The sequence below is a fragment of the Eubalaena glacialis genome, chromosome 7 (assembly GCF_028564815.1).
Source record: "Eubalaena glacialis isolate mEubGla1 chromosome 7, mEubGla1.1.hap2.+ XY, whole genome shotgun sequence".
NCBI lineage: Eukaryota > Metazoa > Chordata > Mammalia > Artiodactyla > Balaenidae > Eubalaena > Eubalaena glacialis.
In genome coordinates, this window is record NC_083722.1 from 70,363,698 (window position 1) to 70,384,813 (window position 21,116).

General features: G+C 46.0%; 1 protein-coding gene across 1 annotated transcript in view; it reads left to right on the plus strand.

Moving 5' to 3' along the window:
• The window catches only part of EXOSC7 (exosome component 7), a 29,544-nt gene extending 10,000 nt beyond the window's left edge, over nucleotides 1–19,544 (plus strand). The window contains exons 4-8 of the mRNA XM_061196623.1: nucleotides 4,905–5,070; nucleotides 10,231–10,301; nucleotides 14,641–14,764; nucleotides 15,829–15,984; nucleotides 18,995–19,544. Coding sequence (XP_061052606.1) covers nucleotides 4,905–5,070; nucleotides 10,231–10,301; nucleotides 14,641–14,764; nucleotides 15,829–15,984; nucleotides 18,995–19,099 — 622 coding nt within the window. The 3' untranslated portion in view covers nucleotides 19,100–19,544. The remainder of the gene's footprint in view (nucleotides 1–4,904; nucleotides 5,071–10,230; nucleotides 10,302–14,640; nucleotides 14,765–15,828; nucleotides 15,985–18,994) is intronic.
• The last annotated feature ends 1,572 nt before the right edge of the window (nucleotides 19,545–21,116 follow it).

A 21,116-nucleotide genomic window follows, 5' to 3' on the forward strand; every position in this document is an offset into this window, starting at 1 on the left:
ATTCGGTGCAGTAAGCAGTCACTGAGGAGCACACGCCATGTGTTAGGGTCTGTAATTTGCTTTCCTTTTCTTCCTCTTCATTATCCTTCTGCCTCCTTCATCTTAGGCAGACCAAAGGCAGTCAGCCCAGCCACACCAAAGAGAGGGTGTTGCACTCAGATGCTTGGTATAGGAGACACGTTTCATTGTGGCTCTGTGTCTGAACATGACTCCAGTTAGCCTGCTGCTCTTGTCCCTTTCCTGTCCCAGCTGTAAGAGGGTGGCTCCAGGGTGAGAGGAGCCTTTGAGCTGCCTCTTCCCAAGATCTGGCTTCTAGAAGTAAACCTCTGTCTCCTGGCTGAGAGTGGCTGCCTGCTGGTCTCTTTTCTGCCTTTGTAAGTCTCAAGAGAACCTCACCAGGCCCAGAAACTCCATTTCCCAGGGAGTTCTCCTGAGTCTGTTTCTCAAGGTGGCACCCTTCAGCGTCTTTAAGTGGCTCAGTGTGATCAGCCCAGCAGGTAGAATCACCATGAGAGATTCATAAAACCCCATTTTCCTGCAAAGAAGAGCGAGGTTACCAAGCACCACTGGCTGCCACCTTTATCAGAACCTCATTTGCATATTCAAGGAGCAACTCATAATTGTGTAAACAAATAAACCCCTTTATTTCAATCCAATGAATAGGAATGGCTTCTGGGCACCTGTGGCTATGCCCAGCCATAAGGGTGCTGCCCCCAACCCCATCCGGGCCCCAGGCGTGGGGCCTCTGCTGGAGAGCTCAAGGCATGCACCCATCCACAGGCTGAAACAGAGTTGTTACCCAATGGGAGGAAAGTAACTGGGGGGGGCGGGGGGCTCCTGCCTGACTGAGCCCAGCTTGACTTAACTACTTACTAGCAACTTTCATGTTTTAATTATTTAAATTACCAATGGTAATTACCAGAGAGGTCACAGAAAACGAATTGCTTTTCTGCTAATTCCTTCTACTTCTATTTGTCTACTTGGAATAATATATGGAGCCTGGGGTAGACACCTTCTCCCACCCCAGTGATTCTCCCTGGGTCTTAGAAATGATGCCTTTAGGAAAGGGTACCCATGACACAGACCCTGATCCCCACACCAGTGGAGGAGGAAAACCTTGGGGTTCCTGAGATCTACTCCAGAGATGCCTGGCAGCACTTTGACTAAACTGGGAGCACACTCGGACCTTCTAACTCCTGTCTCTATGTCTTTGTTTTGTTAGTAGTAGCCTGAGAATAGGCCATTTTAAATAAGAAGCTTGAAACTTTGGGAAAAGATGGTTTCCATCTAAAGCCCAGAAGGTAAGAATTTAGTGAGCTGGTGTTTCACTCTGGTTACCACCAGGTGGCAGACCATCAAGTCACTTCTTGGCTCTCTGGCCACCATGTTCATGGGTTTAGGAGCTGTGTTTGGTCTCTCAGAGAGGCTGCGGGTTGTAACTGGAGGAGGTGAGGAGAACACGTTTCGTTCATAGACATTTCAGCGTCCCCGGCACTTGTCACTTCTCTGGGATCTCAACTACTTTTAAATGTGACCACTTGTTTTTTTTCACTAATATTGAACTGGAAGCTTCAAGCCCTGAATTGGTGGGTGGAGCCACTTGATCTCTGTTCCTTACCTACTTCATGCTGCTTGAAGGGGGCACCATTCTCGGCTGAAGGGCTGGGGGTGGGAGCAAAGCAGAGAGGCAACCTGCAGAAGTCATTTGAGGCTCACTGTGCTCTGAAAGTCTCCAGAGCTAACGATATAATTCTCCCAGGAACTTCAAACAAGGGCTTACGATGAAACATTCAGAATGTGCCACTGTTCCCATACCCATTTATAGGGAAGCTTTTGCAGGCTCAGAAGTGAGCTCATGTGCTCCCTGAGGAATTGGGACCTACCTGGGGGCTAGATGACTAGAGGGGTAAGGCCCGGAGTCATCTCTGGCCCAGGTACCTACTAAATCACTTTTTCTGCCGTGGGCCTGGCCTGGCCTGGCTGTAAGGCTTCACAGATTTTCAGGCTAGATTGACAGCAAGGGAAACAACAATGGGCCTAGTGTCTGAAGTCCTGTTCCAAGTAGTCATGGCCTTGATCTCAGCCTAATCCAGTTAAACCAGAGATGTGCCAAGCAGGAGGAGCACAGTGGAGGTGATAAGTCAGGAGGTTGGAGAACTGGGAGGGGCAGCGTTCCCAGGATTTTTATGTTTATCCAGCGCAATAAGCGATTTCCCAACAGCCCTGGAAGAGGGGCTGGGTCATACTTTATGAAGGATCTGAATTGGTTTTGGTAATTGTAATTATAGAAACCACTTGTTTTATGCCAAAAACAAACAAACAAATAAAAAAACAAACACAAGTATATATTCCTCTACTGAAAGAATATATTGTGATGCCTGTGAACAGGAGGCTAGGATTACCAGCCTGCATTCTCTCGCTCTCTTTTTTTACTTGGCACTTAATAGAGAAGCTTTTTATTTAGGACTCCCTTGGTCTGCATTCGTTGACTCCAACATTCGTGGCCTAGTAATAAGTCCCAAGACCAGAGCACCCATTCATTACCTTGAGGCATAAGACAGACCCAAGGAGCGCTAACCTGACTAATGTTAGGCTACAAGCCAAGCATGCTGAATTACACATTCTGGGAGAGTCCAGAGCAGGAGCTTTCCGTAGTCTCATGAGCATCTAAACCTTCCTTTCTCTGGCCACCAGCTATGCTGAAAGAGTTAACCTGTATTTTAAAAAGGAAAAAAAAGAGAAACCTTTTAAAATGGGAAAATTTTCCACTTTAAACCAGCCCAGTGTCAAAAAAAAACCAATGGGGGGTGGTTTTGTAGGTAGATTATTTAGCCGATTGGCCTGGGAAGTTCTTAAACCATCCCTTTGGGCTGTAAAAGCGTTTAGTGCGTCAATCCCCAGTAATTAGTTCCTCCCAGAAGGATGTGGCCCACTGTAATCAGGGAAAGGTCAACATTTTAAGCATAAGAATCTCTGCCTGGATTTGTTTACACAGTGGTCTATTTAGATGCGTTTTTTTTTTAATATAAATTTATTTATTTATTTTTGGCTGTGTTGGGTCTTTGTTTCTGTGCGAGGGCTTTCTCCAGCTGCGGCAAGCGGGGGCCACTCCTCATTGCGGTGCGCGGGCCTCTCACTGTCGTGGCCTCTCTTGTTGCGGGGCACAGGCTCCAGACGCGCAGGCTCAGCAGTTGTGGCTCACGGGCCTAGTTGCTTCGCGGCATGTGGGATCTTCCCAGACCAGGGATCGAACCCGTGTCCCCTGCACTGGCAGGCAGATTCTCAACCACTGCGCCACCAGGGAAGCCCTAGATGCGTTTTTAAACACTTAAAAGATGGGACTTAATATTAATGGCTTAGCGTTTAAATTAGAAACATGTTGTCTTTTGCTAGCCGTGCAAAATAATGAACTTGTTCTCTAGTGACTTGATTATTTTACCATAAATGAGCTTCTTTTCATGGCTCAGTGCCCGAGTCTGGCAGAGGCAGTGAGGGAACAGTGAGGTTGCTATGACAGTAATGAAGTTTCTCATAGGGGTTTTAAATTGGGGTTCTGCTGGCTCATAGTAGTAAGGGAAGACTATGAGAGTAGCAAAGTTATTATACAACGATACACTCTCATTGTTTTAGGATTCATCTTACATCTATATTAGAATGGACCAGACAAAAGGGACACTTAAATATATTAGGTGAGGTTTCTTTCAGCATTACACAAACGGGGTGGGTACAGCCTTGAGCCTTCACATAGGTTTTGCTTTGCCTGGAATCCCCTTGCGTGTCTATGGTCTGACCAGCTTCTACTCATCTTCAGGTTCAAGGCCTCCTATTACCCTCAACACTGGTTGACATCCCTCTTGACCCCCCACTCCTCCTGTTTGCCCACTATCATGTGACTCCCCCCAGCAATTGGAATTGCTGACTTAGGGTCTGCATCTGCCTTGCTCAGTCTCTAGGTCTCCAGTGCCTAGCATAGGGCCCGGGACCTTCCAGGTGGATGAGTGGATGGACAGATGGATGGGGACCAGAAAGCTTCAGTATGTGATTTTGTAGAGACCATACTGAAACAACTGATTTCTTGTCTTTCTAGGCCTTATTTATTACAATAAAACGATTACTGGAATGTTTATATGTCTCACAAGTGTATTAAGGATTTGTTTTCATTAAGCCAGAACCCTCAAAAATTTCCTGTTAAACACTTTGAGTAGTGCTTAGGGTGGCAAATGTCGATGCTTGTTCATTCTTTGCTGAGGTGATTTGGTATAAAATTGAAGAGGCTAAAAAGGAAAAAGTTTTCTCTAGAAAAATAAATAAAAGAGAGAACCTAATATTTAAATCAGCCAACAGTCTTATTTTCCTGCTTTTCAGTACCATGATAATCTAAAGTTAATGACATAACTCTGGCATACTGTTATATATATATCTTCTAAATCATTCCAGGAAAGTTATTGTACCTACATTGTGGTTTTTGTTTTGAGAGTATCATATCATCATCTAGGGATGGTGTATATAATGTAACCCCTCTGTAGGCCAGACTGATTCTCTAGGCCTTTCTGGGCCTGCCAGAGAAGAGTCTTTATTATACCCTCAAGATACGAGTGTTCGTTATTACTGGCTGAGGTTCATCTTACCAGCATTCTTGTTTCTCTTTGGATAAATATGGCTTCCGTAGAAGTCAGTGGGAACTCCCACCACACACACTGACACATCCAGGACATGGTCCTGGCCTGGCTCATTGTGTGTGTCTGGAGGCTGGAAAAGTGTCAGATGTATCCTTTCCTCATTTCAGTGACTTTCCTCATAGTGCTGGTTCTTCCAGCATCCCCCAGGGAAACTGGAACAAAGCCTGCCCTTTTGCTCGTTGCATTCGACAAGACTCACGCCTTTTCTGTTGCCCTTCTGTATAGTTCAGCTAATGCTGCCCCTGAATTTGAAGGTCGGGGAGGTGATGACCTTGGCACAGAGATTGCTAACACCCTCTACCGGATATTTAACAACAAGAGCAGCGTCGACCTGAAGTCCCTGTGCATTAATCCTCGGGAGCACTGCTGGATTCTCTACGTGGATGTGCTAGTAAGTATCACATTGCTGTACTGGCCATACTCTACCTTTGTTGGAAACCAGTTGGCCTACTTTCCTCCCACTGCTTTTTCCGTCTTCAGTTGGATGCTTTCAATTTCCAGGGTGAGGTTAGTTGGGAAAAGATTGGTCTCCTGTAATAATTTTTAAATTAAATACAACATAGTAGTGCACGTATAATGCCATCCTACAGTAAAGTTACAGTCATATCATGGTAGCACCTAAAATTATCCACAGAGGCTGTCAGGGAAGAAGAAAACAAGAGATGCTCTCTAGATGGTGCCAACCAGAGTTGATGGGCAGAGTTTAGACAAAAAGGATAATGGAAAGATGATGAGCTCTTTACATGCATTTTCATGTAACCCTTACAAATGTTTTGTGAGTGGGCACTTGTTTTCCCCATTTATAAGTGAGGGAACTAAGACACAGAGAGGTCAAGTAACTAGCCCAGGAGGTCTCAGCTTGTGAATAGTGGTCCTGGGCCTCAAAGCCAGGTCTGTTTAGTGCCAGAACTGGCTCGTGACCTCACCAAGCCATCCTCCCTCGAAAACACCCTGTAGCCCAGCTACTCTGAGTCCCTCGTTTCCCCAGTGAGGCCCCTGAGGCCCTGCCTCCTCCCTCCTCCAGAGGCTGCGCCTGCAGGAGTCGTTCTAGTCTAGCGCTCCATTTCCTTCCTGGTGCTTCCCTCCCAAATACTCATCTGCCCAGTTTTTGGCACTTGGCAGTAACTTTTCATACAGCTGTGATTAATTTTGCCAGTCTCTTGTTCATGTACAGGCTCTTGTTGGGTCTATTTTATTCCTTTTCATTTAATTTTATGAACCTTGAGATTAGTGGCTACATCTTCCACTTCATATTGAGGGCACAGGGCTAAGCCAGTGACCAAACAGGTTCTTTAATGAATCTGAAGATAAAGCCCATCTTGTGGACTGATAGTGAACTTCATGCAAGGAACAGCCCAGCTGTCTCTAATTGTCGGCCCTGCATGAAACAGGGCGGGGCTTTCTGGATACTTTTAAATTAATTTGACAATAGATGGGCACAGCTAACCAAAAGAGAGCAGTGCTTACCATTGTCTAGCAGGTTAGGGCTGTTCTGAATGCTGATGCTAATGGGTAAAAATAATGAAATTACAAGTCCATTTGCTTTTTCTCATCTCTGGTAAGCAGGATGTATTTGTAGTTTGATTCCTACCAAGCAGGTAATTTTACACGTCCTGGTTTTGAGGAGGCGGGAACTGGCAGCCTACAGTCATTACCAATAAGAGGCAGGCTTCATAGCTGCCCAGGGAGGTGCAGCCCTGCACACTTGTGGTTTGGTAGGAGGCTGGCCCGGTGAGGGGACCTGATGCTCTTTTGATTCAGGCAAGAAGCCTGTTCTCTCAGTGCAGGCTCTTGAAAAACTGGTGAACATCATAGGGATGTTATCTCAGCTTAGAACCAGCATGCTTCTTCCATGAGCAGGGATATATGGTGAGCAGGAGTGTCTCGGGTGCATTGTGTCTTGGTCACCTGCAGGCCTTTCTTTTCTTTCCTTCTTTTTTTTTTTTTAATTTTTGGCCACACCCTGCAGCAGGTGGGACCTTAGTTCCCTGGCCAGGGATTGAACCCACGCCCCCTGCAGTGGAAGGCAGAGTCTTAACCACTGGACTGCCAGGGAAGTCCCAGGCCTTTGTTTTTAAGACTTTTTGCATTTGGATTTCTTCTCTAATATTTGTTTTAAAGGTTTCACTTATTTTGGAAGAAGATGTGAGCTTTTGAAATGTTGTCATCTTCAGAAAAGTTTTTAATGAATTAGAAAAGCATTTTAAAAATTATATTATTAATGAGGTAGATCACTTTTTATCATTCACATAATTGCTTTCAGCCTTGGTGGGAACGTACTTCACGCATGTGAGGTAGGAGATAGGCTTTTGTTTGGGGAGTAAGTTTTTGTCCTACATCTAAAAATACATTGGATACATTGAGTCCATGTTTGAAGCAAGATGGTGGAAATCCAGTCCTGTTACTGGGATTGCAAAAGATGAATCTCCTGTGATTTATTTTTACCAACTGGTCTGGGTAGTCCTCAGGCAGAGCCCATCTTTCAAACAAATATTCACTGGGCAGCCTTCCATGCTTTCATACTTTTATTGCAGGCACAATTACTTGAAACCTATTATAGTCAGATGATCCACCTGTTTCCAGTATTGGTTTTTTCCCCAATTGCATTATTTTATGAGTAGAAATTTACCATCATGGAAACTTCATTCATCTTTGCTCTTCACGGTTCTTTAACGGCATACTTTTTACCCCAAGTGGGATAGCTTTGGACTTCATTGCGCTGACGGTGTAAAGGCGACCTTTGGTGGGGAGGTGGGTCACGAGGCTTGTCTTGCGAGGGGCCCCAGGAGTGGTGATGAGACCCGCATGTGGTCTGTGGCACTGGGCATGGGAGGGAAGGTGGAGTGGAGGAGCCATTGCAGCACCCGGCAGTGGCTGTGTGTGGTGCCAGGAGGTGCTCAACATGGGTGTCTGAGAGGACAGTGGGGGGAAACCCAGGAGGAGCAGGATTTTTGTGGGGAGGCAGGTTTTCTACTTGGCACACTGTACCTCCTAGCAGTATGGTTTGGAGGTGTACCTTATGAAAAGAAGAGGCTAACAGAATAAGTTGTCCTGTTCCCCTAAAAGAGCCATTGTAGTATTTGTGCATCTGACGGGAGGTGCACCTGTGACCAAGTGTGTCTTCCTTCCCCTTCCCCAGCTCTGCTCCTGCCCCACCTCTGTTACAGGAGGGGTTTTCTCCTCAGCGAGGTGGACACCTATGACCTCTCTGGGACCACAGTCCAGTCCCTCTGTAACACTAGTTGTCTGGCACCTCCCCGTTTCCTCCCAGCTCGAGTAGGCCTGTTCAGACAGCCCAGTCAGGCTGCTTTGGGTCTCCACATCCCCCCCACTCTCCCCCTTCTTCTTGGCTGTGCCACTGTGTTTAGCAGAAAGATTCTAGCTAGCCTGGGCCTGCTTGGCAGCAAGAGAGGAAGGTAGGGTCTCTGAGCACCTCTTATGTGCCAGGGATGTAGGGATCTCATTTAGTCCTCATGGCCACCCTATAGAGAAGCATGGCTTTGCTTCACTGAGGGGGAAACCGAAGCTCGGAGGACACCTGGCCAGCAAGTGGCCGAGAAGAGTGTCAGACGCACGCTGCCCGGCCTGGGTTCCTTGTCGTGCGGTACCCTGTGAGGAGCCAGGCAGGCAAGCTGAGGCCTGGAGTTGGGTGCCTGCCCTTCGGGGGCCCCTCAGCAGATACTTAGGGTTCAGCATTCCGCCCTCTCGATTTCATCTTTTGGTGATAAACCAGAATGTTGAAAACCAATGTTTGTGTCCAGCCTTAACGGGACGTGGTGCTGGACAGTAGAAAGAGCTCTGACTGGCCGTCAGGCCCCTGAGCCCACCTGTCAGGGAAGGGTTGGCTGAGGTGCTCTCCAAGTCCTCTCCAGCTTGGAGGCCTCACAGCTGCTAGGGCAGACGTCAGCATTTATCTAGCACTTTCCTTGCATAAAGCAGATACTGTGGGCAGCAGAGTGTAAAACGGTGGTCTTCACCCCTGGCCAGTCATCAGGACCACCTAGGACCTGGAGTAAAATGCAGTTTCCAGGGCCTCACCCTGCATTGTTAATAAGCTCCCTGACCCCGCATAGCCAGGGTTAGGAACCTGGGCTGTCAACAGTGAAGATGGAGAACATGCAGATGCACTCAGACAGTCTGTGAGGACAACAATGGGAAGATGAAAGAGCAAATTGGTATTTATCTTAAAACACTTAGCTGACGCCTACTATGTGCCAGACACACTTCTGAGGGCTTTACAGATACTAAGTTGTTCAACACTTCTGGGAGACAGTGTGGCTTTCACCCTCCATGAGGCCCAGAGATGTTAGGTCCCACCCCGGGTTATTCAGTTACCCAGCAAAGATAGGAATCAAACCAGACTGTCTGGCGCAAGAGTCTAGCCAGAGGTGGGGGCCATGCTGTAGTCTGTACTTGAACCAGGGTACAGGAGAGCTAGTCCATTTGCTAGACAAACAAGCTGCAGTTACAAAGCCAGTTGGTAATACAGGCTGGGGGATCATATTCTAATAAGCAGTAATTATACCAGGCTGTAGGAAAGATGGTGTCTGCACTGGAGGTTTGCCCAGAAAGCTTAAAGATGGGAATTAGAGTTTGCACTGGGTATGAATGAAGTGCATGAGACGTGCCAGGTGTGATTGTTGATTCTTAGTAGAGTTTGGAAGGCCTGGGTTTAGGGCCTGCCTGTCTTCCATAAATAATCACCAGGTTCCTCCTTCCCAGCAGCCCTTCCTCCTGGGCTTTGAAGATAAAGGAATGAACAAAACCAACAGGGTCCAGCCTCACGAGTTGACAGTTCAGATGAAGAGGAGATAGACTCTGAACAAACGCACATGGAAGTACACAACTTTTCTTTCTACATGTGACTTCCTCTCCTCTCTTCCTGTTGGCTTTATTCCATAACTCAGGCCAAGGCTTCTTTAAAATAAGGAAGAAGGATGTGTTGCCTTCCTCTTAATAATGTGCTGTAACCCTCCCTGTTGAATGAGCACACGAGTACAGTCAACACTTTTGCTCATGGGCAAAAACGTGTGAAAGACCTTAGTTGTTACTATGCTTAATGTAGAACAGGGAGTGTTAGGTGTTTGAGCATCAGATGTACATTGGTAATTACGTGCAGTAGTAACTGCACTAATCAACATGGCCCTGGTGGCAGCTGCAGCATCAGTGGCCACCATTTTTTACTTGTTTAGAGGCCAGGCATATGTTAGCAAAGATGAGAGTAACACTTGCCAAGTGCAACTGAGAGTTACCTGGGGCAAAACGCAGGTGATGAGTTCCTCCTTCAGTGCAGGCCTGACTGGCTGAGGAGCTGCACCACAGGCTGAGGCCTCTGAGTGTTGGTACCACAGCCAGGGCAACAAGGCAGCGCCTGCGGTTAGGGTGAAGACCCAGTGTGTGTCAGTGAGCCAGGAGAGCAGCCATGCGTTCTTGTCTTTATAAACATTTGGTTGGCACTTCTCAGGAACCAGTGTCCTTTACTTGGGATAATAATTAAAGTAAGAAATGATGCTACCTTCTTCTTCTCCCCCTCACTCCCTGTCTCCCTTAGCTGCTGGAATGTGGTGGAAATTTGTTTGATGCCATCTCCATTGCTATAAAGGCTGCGCTCTTCAATACAAGGTACGCCTTCCTGGAAACAGCCCCCTGGGCCCGTGGAGAACCTGAGCAGACACCTGTGATGGGCCACTGAGGGCACTGCTACTGAAGCTCGTAGGAGAAGATAACAAGGGGTTTCAGCATTGACAATGGTGGTATTTAATTTTAAGCTTCAGAAAACAGATTTTATAAGTTATAACTAAATACCTTTCTGTATTTATTTTTTTGGATTATTATTTTCATAAGTAAACATGTACCATATAGAAAAATATTAGAAAACTACAGAGCAGCAAAAAGAGTAGAAGCCAGAGACACAGTCAGTTGTCCAAATACTGTCACTAGATAAAGCTCCACGGAGACAGGGGTTTTGCCTGTTTTGTACTCTGCTGTCTCCCCAGCACCATAAACAGTGCCTGACACATACTCCTTGATTGGACACGTGAATGTTCTCAAAGCAGGGTAGCAGCCTGCTGTTTGGTTTAAGTTAAGAGCAGGAAATGATGATGCCAGTGTGGTTCAGCTTCCCAGACAGGCTGTGTAGCAGAGGACATGGCACTAAGCTTTCTTGGAGTTGACATTCCCTCTGACTGTTTGATGATACGGCCTTTTCCTTCTCTATGTGCAAGGTTCTTTGAGGAAAGTCTGCAGCATTTGAAAATAAGTATGTGGAGGAGGCTGTCCATTCCATGAGAGAGCTTACATTATGGTAATTGGGGGTCCTAGGGTACTTGAAACTGAGGATTAAAACTTCTAGGGATATAGCCTAAGGAATTAATTGGATAAGTGAGCAAAGATATTATTCGAAGATGCTTATCCCAGCTTCTTTGTAGTGATGAGAAGTTGGAAACAACCTGAATGTCCCAACATAGGGGATTGAAATCTACACAGCAGCATATTTAGTATGTCTGTAAATATATATATCCCCAGATGGTCATTGTGGTTATTTTCCAGTGCTCATATCATGGGTGATTTAAAATTTATCTGTATTTTAGAGTTTTTCTGTGGTGAATTTAGACTACTTGCACAATTTAAAACAAAACAAACAAAAACAAAGTTAAATAAATGTAGGTCAGAAATTGCAGGATGGAATATTTGCTGAGAATAAAAGCTATAGAGTCCCTTAACCCTAGCTGTGCCACTAGACTCCTGGCTGACACTAGTCAAGGGTGGGCCTGGCACTTGTGGCCACTGTGAGGGCTCGAGTACCAGATGCCATCAGCAGCATCCTGGGCTTGGGCTCCGTTGGAGAAGAAAGGAAGTCGCCATCTGTTGTACCTCAAGCCTCAGAAATTACTTCCTGTCTGCCAGCTGGTTTCCATGGGCACCAGGGCAAAAAGAGAGAGTAGGACCAGATGAGGCTGTTTGGCTGTGGGGGAGGTGTTGGGCAAACTGTACATCAGGATGGTAAACCCAGCTGCTCAGGACGGGGAGGACACCTGTCATGGCCATAGCTGCAAGTCTCATTCCCAGAGCAAGAACAGCCCTGCAGGCAGCAACCGATGGGGACTCGGCAAGGCACTGGGTCCCTCTAGTGTATGGAGAGACCTTTTGTACAGCCAGGGCCTTTTAGAAGGGTAGAGGCCATTCTCTCGACAGTATCCTCTAGCCCTGCTGAACCATATTGTGGCCAGAGGGTTGGGAAGGGGTGTGTGTGTGTGTGTGTGTGTCTGTCTGTCTGTGTGTGTGTATGCTTATTTTTTACTATACCAAAATTCAAACTGGTTACCTGATTTGTTCAAATAGGATATTACTTAGTACTTACACCCTGGGGACCCCTGACATGGAGACTTCATCCAGGGCAGACCCTAGCAGGACTCCTTAGTCCTTGTGGACATTCTCTGGCTGAAACTCCTTTGCTCTGGACGTTGGCTTGTGTAGGGATGGCCAGCAGGCTGAATCATAAGGGGCTTTTGTTAGAGGCACAGGGAAAAGCACCAACACTGTTTCTATAACAGTAGCTGGCTGGACCACCTCTTCCTTCCTGGCTCCACCCCACACTGGAATGAACTGACTTTATGGCTTAAATATATTTTCAGCACCCAGCTCAAGAAACAGAACACTGCCAGCCCCCCAGAAGCCCTCCCACCCTGTACCCCCATGCAAGTCGCTGTACCCACAGAGGATAACCACAGTCCTAAAACAGTAGATTGGTTTGTGCTTGATATAAATGGAATCACGCAGTGTTTTCTCTTTTATGTCTGCCTCGTTCACTGAGCATTATGTTTTGAGACATCTGTATTGTGGCCTGTAGTCATAGTTTGCTTTTTGCTGTAGGGTGTTCCACTGTGTGAATATGCCACAGTTTATTTATCAGTTCTTCTGTTGATGGATCTGAGTCGTTTCCAGTTTTGAGCTATTGCAAATAGTGTTAGTAGATAATGCAAAACAGTTTTCCAAAGTGCTTTTACCAAATGATACTCCCATTAGCAGTGTATAGAGTCTGAGCTGCTCTACATCTTTGCCAGCCCTTGGATTTCTTTTTGTCTTTTTAATATTAGCCGTTCTGGTGGGTATATCTTGGTATCACATTTTAGTTTTACTTTGCACTTCCCTGATGAATATTTAAGTTGAGCACCTTTCTGTATGTTTATTGGCTATGTGAATAGCCTCTTTCATGAAGTTCCTGTTGAAGTCTTTTGCCCATTTTTCTGTTGGGTCGTGTGACTTTCTTTTATGTTTGGTAGGAATTCTTTATGTAATATGTTAGTTTATATACACAAACACACACACACACAGAGAGAAATATTTTCTCCACTCTGGATTATCTTTTAGTTTCCAAATAATGCCTTTTAATTAATTAATTAATTAATTATTTAGGCTGTGTCGGGTCTTAGTTGCAGCACGCGGGATCTTCGTTGCGGCATGCGGGATTTTTAGTTGCAGCATGTGAACTCTTAGTTGTGGCATGTGGATCTAGTTCCCTGACCAGGACTTGATCCCGGCCCCCTGCACTGGGAGCATGAAGTCTTAGCCATTGGAGCACCAGGGAATTCCCCAAATAATGCCTTTTGACAAACAGAAGTTCATAATCTTAATATATATTATATTATACACACAGAGGCATATTTTGTTTTACTGCACTTCACTTTATTGTGCTTAGCAGATACTGCGTTTTTTACAAATTGAAGGTTTGTGACAACGCTGCGTTGAGCAAGTCTATCAGTGCCATTTTCCCAACAGCATTTTCTCACTTCATGTCTCTGTATCATTTTTTGATAATTCTCGCAATATTTCGGACTTTTTCATTATTCATATATTTGTTATGGTGATATGTGATCAGTAATCTTTGATGTTACTTACCATTGCAAAAAGACTACGACTTGCAGAAGGCTCAGATGATGGTTATCATTTTTTAGTAATAAGAGTCTTTTTAAATTAAGGTATATGCATTGTCTTTTTTTTTTTTTTTTGGTTTTTTGTTAGATAAAATGCTATTGAATACTTGGACTGCACTATAGTGTAAACATAACTTTATATGCAAAAAATTCGTGTGACTCACTTTATTGCAGTAGTCTGGAACCAAACCTGCAGTAGATGTGCTTCTGTCTGTGTGTGTATTCAATTATAATATAACTGAATCTGTTATTTTTTTCTCCCCTTTACAGTGAGTACTTTCTGTCCTATTCAATAAATCTTTGTCTACTCCAAGGTCATGAAAATGTTCTTAGTTTTTCTTATAAAAGCTTTATTGTTTTATCTTTCACCTTTACATCTGCAGTCCATTTGGTATGTGTATGGTGACAGGTACGGATCCGGATTCATTTTTGGACATCTGGTTGACTAAGCATCATTTTACGTTTTATTTTTTAAATTTATTTTTTTATTGAGGTATCATTAATTTACAGTATTATATTAGTTTCAGGTGTACAACATAGTGATTCAGTATTTTTATATGTTATACTCCATTTAAAGTTATTATAAAATATTGGCTATATTCCCTGTGCGCTACAATATATCCTTGTACCTTATTTATTTCATTCATAGTAGTTCATGCCTCTTAATCCCCTACCTCTTTCTAGCCCCTCTCCCCTTCCCTCTCCCCAGCATCATTTTTTTTTTTTTTCCGGCCACGTGGCATGCGGGATCTTAGTCCCCTGACCAGGGATCGAATCCGGGTCCCCTGCAGTGGAAGCGCGGAGTCTTAACCACTGGACCGCCAGGGAAGTCCCTCCCTAGCATCCTTTTTTAAAAGACCTCCTTTCCTCACTGCACTGTGTCACCTGTACACTTTTGGCAGGGCTGACAGGGAGCTTAGGCATAGCATGACTTCATCTCGTGAGGCACAGGGATTCCAACTCAAGAAAAAGAAGTTATCATCCTTCCTTTCAGTTAGTGGGAATTTTAATTGTGCTTCTGCTTCTAGGATACCAAGAGTTCGTGTTCTGGAAGATGAAGAGGGCTTGAAGGACATTGAACTGTCCGACGACCCCTATGACTGCATCCAGCTAAGTGTGGAGAATGTCCCCTGTATCGTCACCCTGTGCAAAGTATGAGCTTATATCTCATAGTTTTTGTCTTCCCTGTGGATCTCCTTCAACCCCAACCCGTTAAGGTTACCTAATAGATTGAGAAGTTATAGTTTCACAACCCATATAGAAGTAGTCTTAACCCAAATCAAATAATTTTGTTATATTAGAGACCACTACCACGAGCAGCTCTTTCTTTTCTTTTTAACTGGAAGATAATGGCTCTGGTCCCAGGAGCACACAAGTGGGGTCATAGTAACAGTAGCCAGAGTTTGCTAAGCTCCTTCTACCTACCAGGCATTTCACCAAAACACCCTGAATGCATATTTCCTTTAATTCTCTCAACTCTATGGTGTCTACGCTGCTTGAGTAGTAAAAGGGTGGTTGAAAGGTGGACACTGTCCCCTCTGTGGCCCTAATGTCCACATCTATGAAATAAGGGGGTTGGAGCAGGGCCTGGGTGTCTAATACATCAAGTGTGGTTTTTACATTAGCACTGAGGCCTGTGGAGCGTAACACCTGGCTGATGCTGATGTGTGACTGGCACCTCCCAAGGCTGTGCAAAGAGGTCTGTTTTGGCTGAGACTGTCGCTGATTCCATGCAGGATTCGTTATATAAAAATCAGACTGAAGCGGTCAGGTTTAATTCCACCAGAATCGCTTCACCCAGGCTCTGGTGAAGCATTGGGACAACTGGAGCCACCTGCCCTTGACTCATTCTTGAGCATGTCCCTTAGCATGGGCCCTCTTGATTCATCTTTGTCATCAGTGAAACTTCCAGGGGCCTGTTAGAAACCCCCTGGTTGGCCTCTGACTTGGAAGGTCTCTGAATTATAATTCCAACCACCCTTCCCCCTACCCCATATTTCCATTTCATGCTTCTGTTACACTGCTTACACAGTAGCCTGCGATAGAGTGATCGAACGGTACTTCAAATATTTTCCATATGAGCAGAAACTAAAATAAGACCTAAATGGGAGATACAGGTTCTTTGCTGGTGTAGATATTCCCTCCACGAGGCTCTCAAAAGTGGGGATCTGGGATGTGCGTTGCCCACGCACGTGCACTGCTGCCTGACTTTGCAGATTGGCTATCGGCACGTGGTGGATGCTACTCTTCAGGAGGAGGCCTGCTCCTTGGCCAGCTTGCTGGTGTCCGTGACCAGCAAGGGAGTCGTGACATGCATGAGGAAAGCGGGAAAGGGCAGCCTGGACCCAGAGAGCATCTTCGAGATGATGGAGGTGAGACTGGTTCTGAGGCAGGTGCTTGGACCTGGCTGGGAGTGCTGGCTGCCTCCTGCCCCCTTGGTCACACTGTGGGAATTCTCCCCATTGACCCCCTTCACCCCAGGCTTGGGGCTTGGAGAGCAGCTGGTATGAGCCAGATGTCGCTGAGCTAGCTGAGGTGAGGGCTCTGGACCAGGAAGTAGCGACCTGCTCATAAGAGTCTCTTATCCTCTCCCTCTCTCATCCTCAGTTCCACATTTCTGAATGAGAATATTGGACTGAGAAGGTGAAGAGTCACTTGTAACTCCAAAATCCCAAGTTTCTGTGATTTGATGAGGGAATTGAAATCCTGGCTGACTGCTTCCTGTCCCTTGAAGGGAGTGAGCAGAGGTGGAGCCAGGGGGCTGAAGGATGGCCATCTCCCCATTCTTCGTGGGTCTGGAAGTGTTTAAGTGGAGATGAATAGGAAAGGTGGGAAATCCTCTCGATTGGCAGATTGCTCGCTTCAGGTCTCCTCAGGCCTGGCAGCACCACTAGGGTGCTTTCCAGCTGCTCTGTACTGATTGGTCGACAGGTCTGTCCCCCACATTGGCCTGGAAGCCCCTCTGCGGCAGGGACCAGGTCCTGCTGACCTGTGTCTTTCCAGACCTTCCTTCCCTCGTGTCCACCTCGACTTTCCAGAAGTCTTTGAGGACTTTGAGACTGACAGACTGACTGACTGACTGACTGAATTGCCAGGAACAGAGTTAGCCAGCCCCAGTTTTTTGCTTTAGGTAACCACTGCCTCACAACACATGCCCAGAGGTCATCTATACTCTTCTTTCATTTCTAGAAATAGTGACTTCTCACTGAAGACTCTAAGCACTTAATGTCTGTTTTTATTTTTATCATCTTACTTGGAAGCAAAAAATTGGCCTTGTGTATAGTGTTGAGGGCCCAAGCATAAGCTCTGAAGACAGACTGCCCGGGTTGCAAATGCGGGCTCCGGGCCACAGTTCCCTCATCTGCAAATGGGGATAACAACAGTAGTAGTGCCTGCTGCTGCGGGTGTTGTGAGGGGTGGGCAGGCTGAGTGGAGGGGAAGCACGTGTCAGAGCGTCTGACGCGTTGTCAGTTTGCAGTAAGTGTCAGCTCCTACTCTGTGCCCCATTGAGCACCCTGAGTTCAGGTGTCTCCAACTGTGCATGGCAACAAGGGTTCTTCTTAAACAAAAGCTCGTAAAAAGCTTTATAATAAGTTCTACCAAAGGCCTCTAGATGAGTGGCTCTCAAATCTTGTTTTCAAAGGAACTCCCCCCTCATCCCCCCCAGGAGAGTTTGATGAGAATTGCAGTATCTAAACAACAACAAAAACAGTAAATAGTTAACGTTTATTGTGTGCTTACTACGTGTCAGACCCTGTTTTTAGTGCTTTAAATAATATCGTGTCATTTACTCCTCAACAACCCTGTGAGGAAACTGTTGTTACCCTTATTTTTATAGACGAGGAATTAAGGCACGTAGAGAATAAGGAACTTGCCTACAGGCTACACAGCTTGTAAATGCGGGAGCTAGGATTCAAACCTGGACTGTGTGCCTCCAGTCAAGAGCTATTTTAACCTCATAAACCAGATCGGCCGTGGATGGGTGGGAGAACCAGAGTGCTGTCCAGTGAGCTGGGCTTCATCCTCCCCTGGGGCTCAGGAATGAGGTCTGCAGACCTTGCTCAGAGGGACCATGGCCCTGAGGCCCTGTCTCACCATTTGTCTTCTCACACAGGGAGGCAGCATTCTGGAGATGCCGCTCGTGGTAAAGCTTAGAAACTCAGGTTGTTGTGCGGCTGCCACCCCCAACCTCTGCAGTCTCTTTCCTGCAAGTCCAGGTTCAGACTTCGCAAGTCCTGGTGTCCTGTCTGTCTCGTCTCCTCTTCTCCTCTCCCTGCCTTCATTCACATGAATAATCAGTTCCCCTACTCGATCAACTTGGACATTTTTTCTTCTTTCTAATGTCATGATAAAAATCTTTCCAAAGTCACTTTGGACCTTAACCCTGACTTCGCATTTCATAGAACTGATCACTCCCCAGCCTATAGACTGAGATCTTCTCCTCATACGAGTTTTCAGTAATTCTTGGAGTCTCATCCCTTGTTATAGTCAGGGGTCAGGGGAGAAGGCACACAGCCCTAGGGAGAATCCACCTATGACTAGGAGGATTGGGGTGGGGGTCAAGGCCTGGGTGCCTTTCTCCCTGACATTGTTGGGAATGGAACCAGTGGCACAGGTGAAACTAAAACTGCTATGGGAACGTGGAAGGCTTGATGAAGAGACTTGCAGTTGGTTCACTGTATTCTTAAAACGATTCATGGGACAGAAAAACAGTTGCCTAAAGAAAGATTTTTGTTGTATAGTTGGGTTTTTTTTGCCGGGGCCCCCTTCTTTCTGCTGTGTAGGAAATCTTGTGGGTTGTCTGACCTCTTGATCTGTCTTGATTCCAACATTTCACGCCTTTAGCATCTCTGCATGTCAGTAACATCAAAGACTCTATCCGGGTATTGACTTTGGTCCTATCTGAGCAGGTCTCCTTTGGTGGCAGGTGAATTAGAAACTGCTTATTAACATGGGTCCTCAGCACCATCTGTTCCTTCATCAGACAGATTTTTGGATTCTCTGTGGCCTCCCCATGCCTTCTCACTGCAGCACAGTGGCTGTAACCAAGACCTGATTGGGTTGACAGTTTTGCTGCTTCTAGTGGCAGCAGCTAAGGACTGAGGCAGCCTTTGTTGCTTGCTGCTTTGGGGTTTGCCTTCTTCTTCTTTTCTTTTTTTTTTTCCTTTTTCAAAATGGAAGTTTTTCCAGAATGCAACTACTACGTAGTTGGGGTTTGTGGTTTGTTTTTATATTGACTTGTTAATTAAATAAAAGTCCTGTAAGGCAGATGGAACGCGTGCAGCTTTACAATGGCTAGCTGGCGGGGAGCTTCTCTTGGTCAGAGTGTGTGTGCCTCACAAGCGGGCCTGTGCCCTCTTCCATCCCTTCTCTGTCCTGCAGACCAGCAAGCGCGTGGGCAAGGTGCTGCACACCTCCCTGCAGAGCGTTCTACACAAGGAGGAAAGCCTGGGGCCCAAGAGACAGAAAGTTGGATTCCTGGGATGATTTGCACATCAACCCCCAACTGCCACGTGTTTGTTTTCTACTTTTCCTTTTAAGCTGAAGTCTGTATACATTTTTCTTAACTATTATGAATTTAAGGCAACATTTGTACATGTAAAATTAAAGTCTGTTTTCTGGTCTGGCTTGATATGGCTAGAATTCCTCAGCTGTAAGCCAAGATGCCATTCGGTGACACCTCAGAGAGTCTGACCCTTGTCTAGTGAATGACAACTAAGTCCAGAGGTCTGCTCCAATGCGAGGGCTCTGGTCACAGGCCTCCCCAGGGAGACTTATCACCTGCCACAGGAGATCAGAACAACAACATCAAGACCTAGCAGAAAAGTGGTTCAAAGGAAATGTTTATGATATGTATATTGTCAATCTTTCTCCCCTGTAGAGCCTTCAAAATAAGAATCACACACAAAAAATGTAAATTCGCCTCGTGTATTTGGGGGCTTCTTGGTGGGGGAGATGGAGGAGGCGCTCTGCTCCAGGTACGGACCCAGGGCTTCTGCCTGGCTGGTGAGACTTCCCGAGTTTTGGGGGAAGCCCAGTTCTTGCTTCTTGCCCTCCAAGAGATTCCCAACCTAGCTCCCCTAGTGTCTGGGGCTTAACATGTACTTTGGTCCTTAGCCAACCTTTCTTATCACTCTTGTTTGGAACTTGCTTTGTGTTTTATAGCCACTCCCTGGTGTTTTGGAAGATTTCCATGTTTTATCAGCATTAAGAGGGCTGCTTTAGAGATGTTGTCATTTGATTACTCAGCTCACCTTCCTACTCTGGGGACAGAAGGAGAGGCCATTCTCAATGGCGCCAGAAGGCTCTTTCTATAGGCCTGTGTTCTACTCACAGTGCAGTGTTGGAATTAAGTCTATTCATGGGTTGAGCAGTCTCTATTTTTTCTCCAGGGGAACTGAAACTCCCCAGTCAATCTTAAAGAGAGCCCTGGGGAAGGAGCTGATTCATGAAAGAGCGTATTTCAGCCGTGGCATTTACTCTCTGCATTTCAGTTAGACAAATAGAGTAAGGAGTTAGTTAGGAAGTTATTGCCTAATGCAAAGAACATAATGCGAGCTGAAGCCCTTAAGGACTGACTCCAGAGGTCCTGGCGTGGGCACCTCCTCCCGGCATGGCCAGGTATGTCCTGTGGAGAGAAGCAGCTGCCTAGACTTGGACCTGGAGCTGCTGCCCTGTTGAGAGAACAGCCTGGGTTCTCTTTTTTCTTTATTTTTTTCCCAGTGATTGTCCTTACAGGCGCCATGACAGTGCTCCCAGGGAGGCAGCAGTCAGCCTGTTTCTCTTCCCGTGCCCCTGGTTGACTGACCGTGCTGGAACGTTAACAGTGGGACTGCACAGATGCAACTAGAATGTGAATAAAGTTTAGAAACCTTCAGTTTTGATGACTGAAGACATCAGATAGTTGAGACAGACAGGTGAGGCCTTCCCAGGCCAGTTGTACAACAGCTACCCAACTGGGCCTGCTGGCTAAGCAGTTATGGTGCAAATGAAGGGGAGAAGTAGATGTTTGTTAGCATCTGTGTCTACCACCCCATCCATACCTTTCCTTGAAGGCCACCCTACCTGGAAGAAGCGTACATCACAAATGAAACAAAATACCAAATGAGCAAGGTCTCTCCAGGAGAGGCTTTATTAGAATTGTCTGATGGTTGCAGCTCTCAGAATAAGAGAAAACTGAAGGCGGAGACTGGCAAAGACTTGGAAAAATATTGTCCTGGGGAAATCCACTGCTTCATCCAGCAGAACCAGAGCTGTCTTTAGTGGCCATTAAATAAATGTCAGGGAGAAAAACTAAAGTCAGCCAAAAGGCAATCAACAGCTTGTGGGTGGGGAGGGTAAGGGTGGGCATAGAAGGAATGAAATGTTATAGAATATTCAAATTGGTTTTATTGTTTCTGTGATTCCTTGGTCTCTCAAATTGTGTAAATTCAAGCCTGCAGAACACATGAATTTAGAATACTGACAGCAGTTTGCATTTTGCTCAATAAACTGCCAGTCGAGC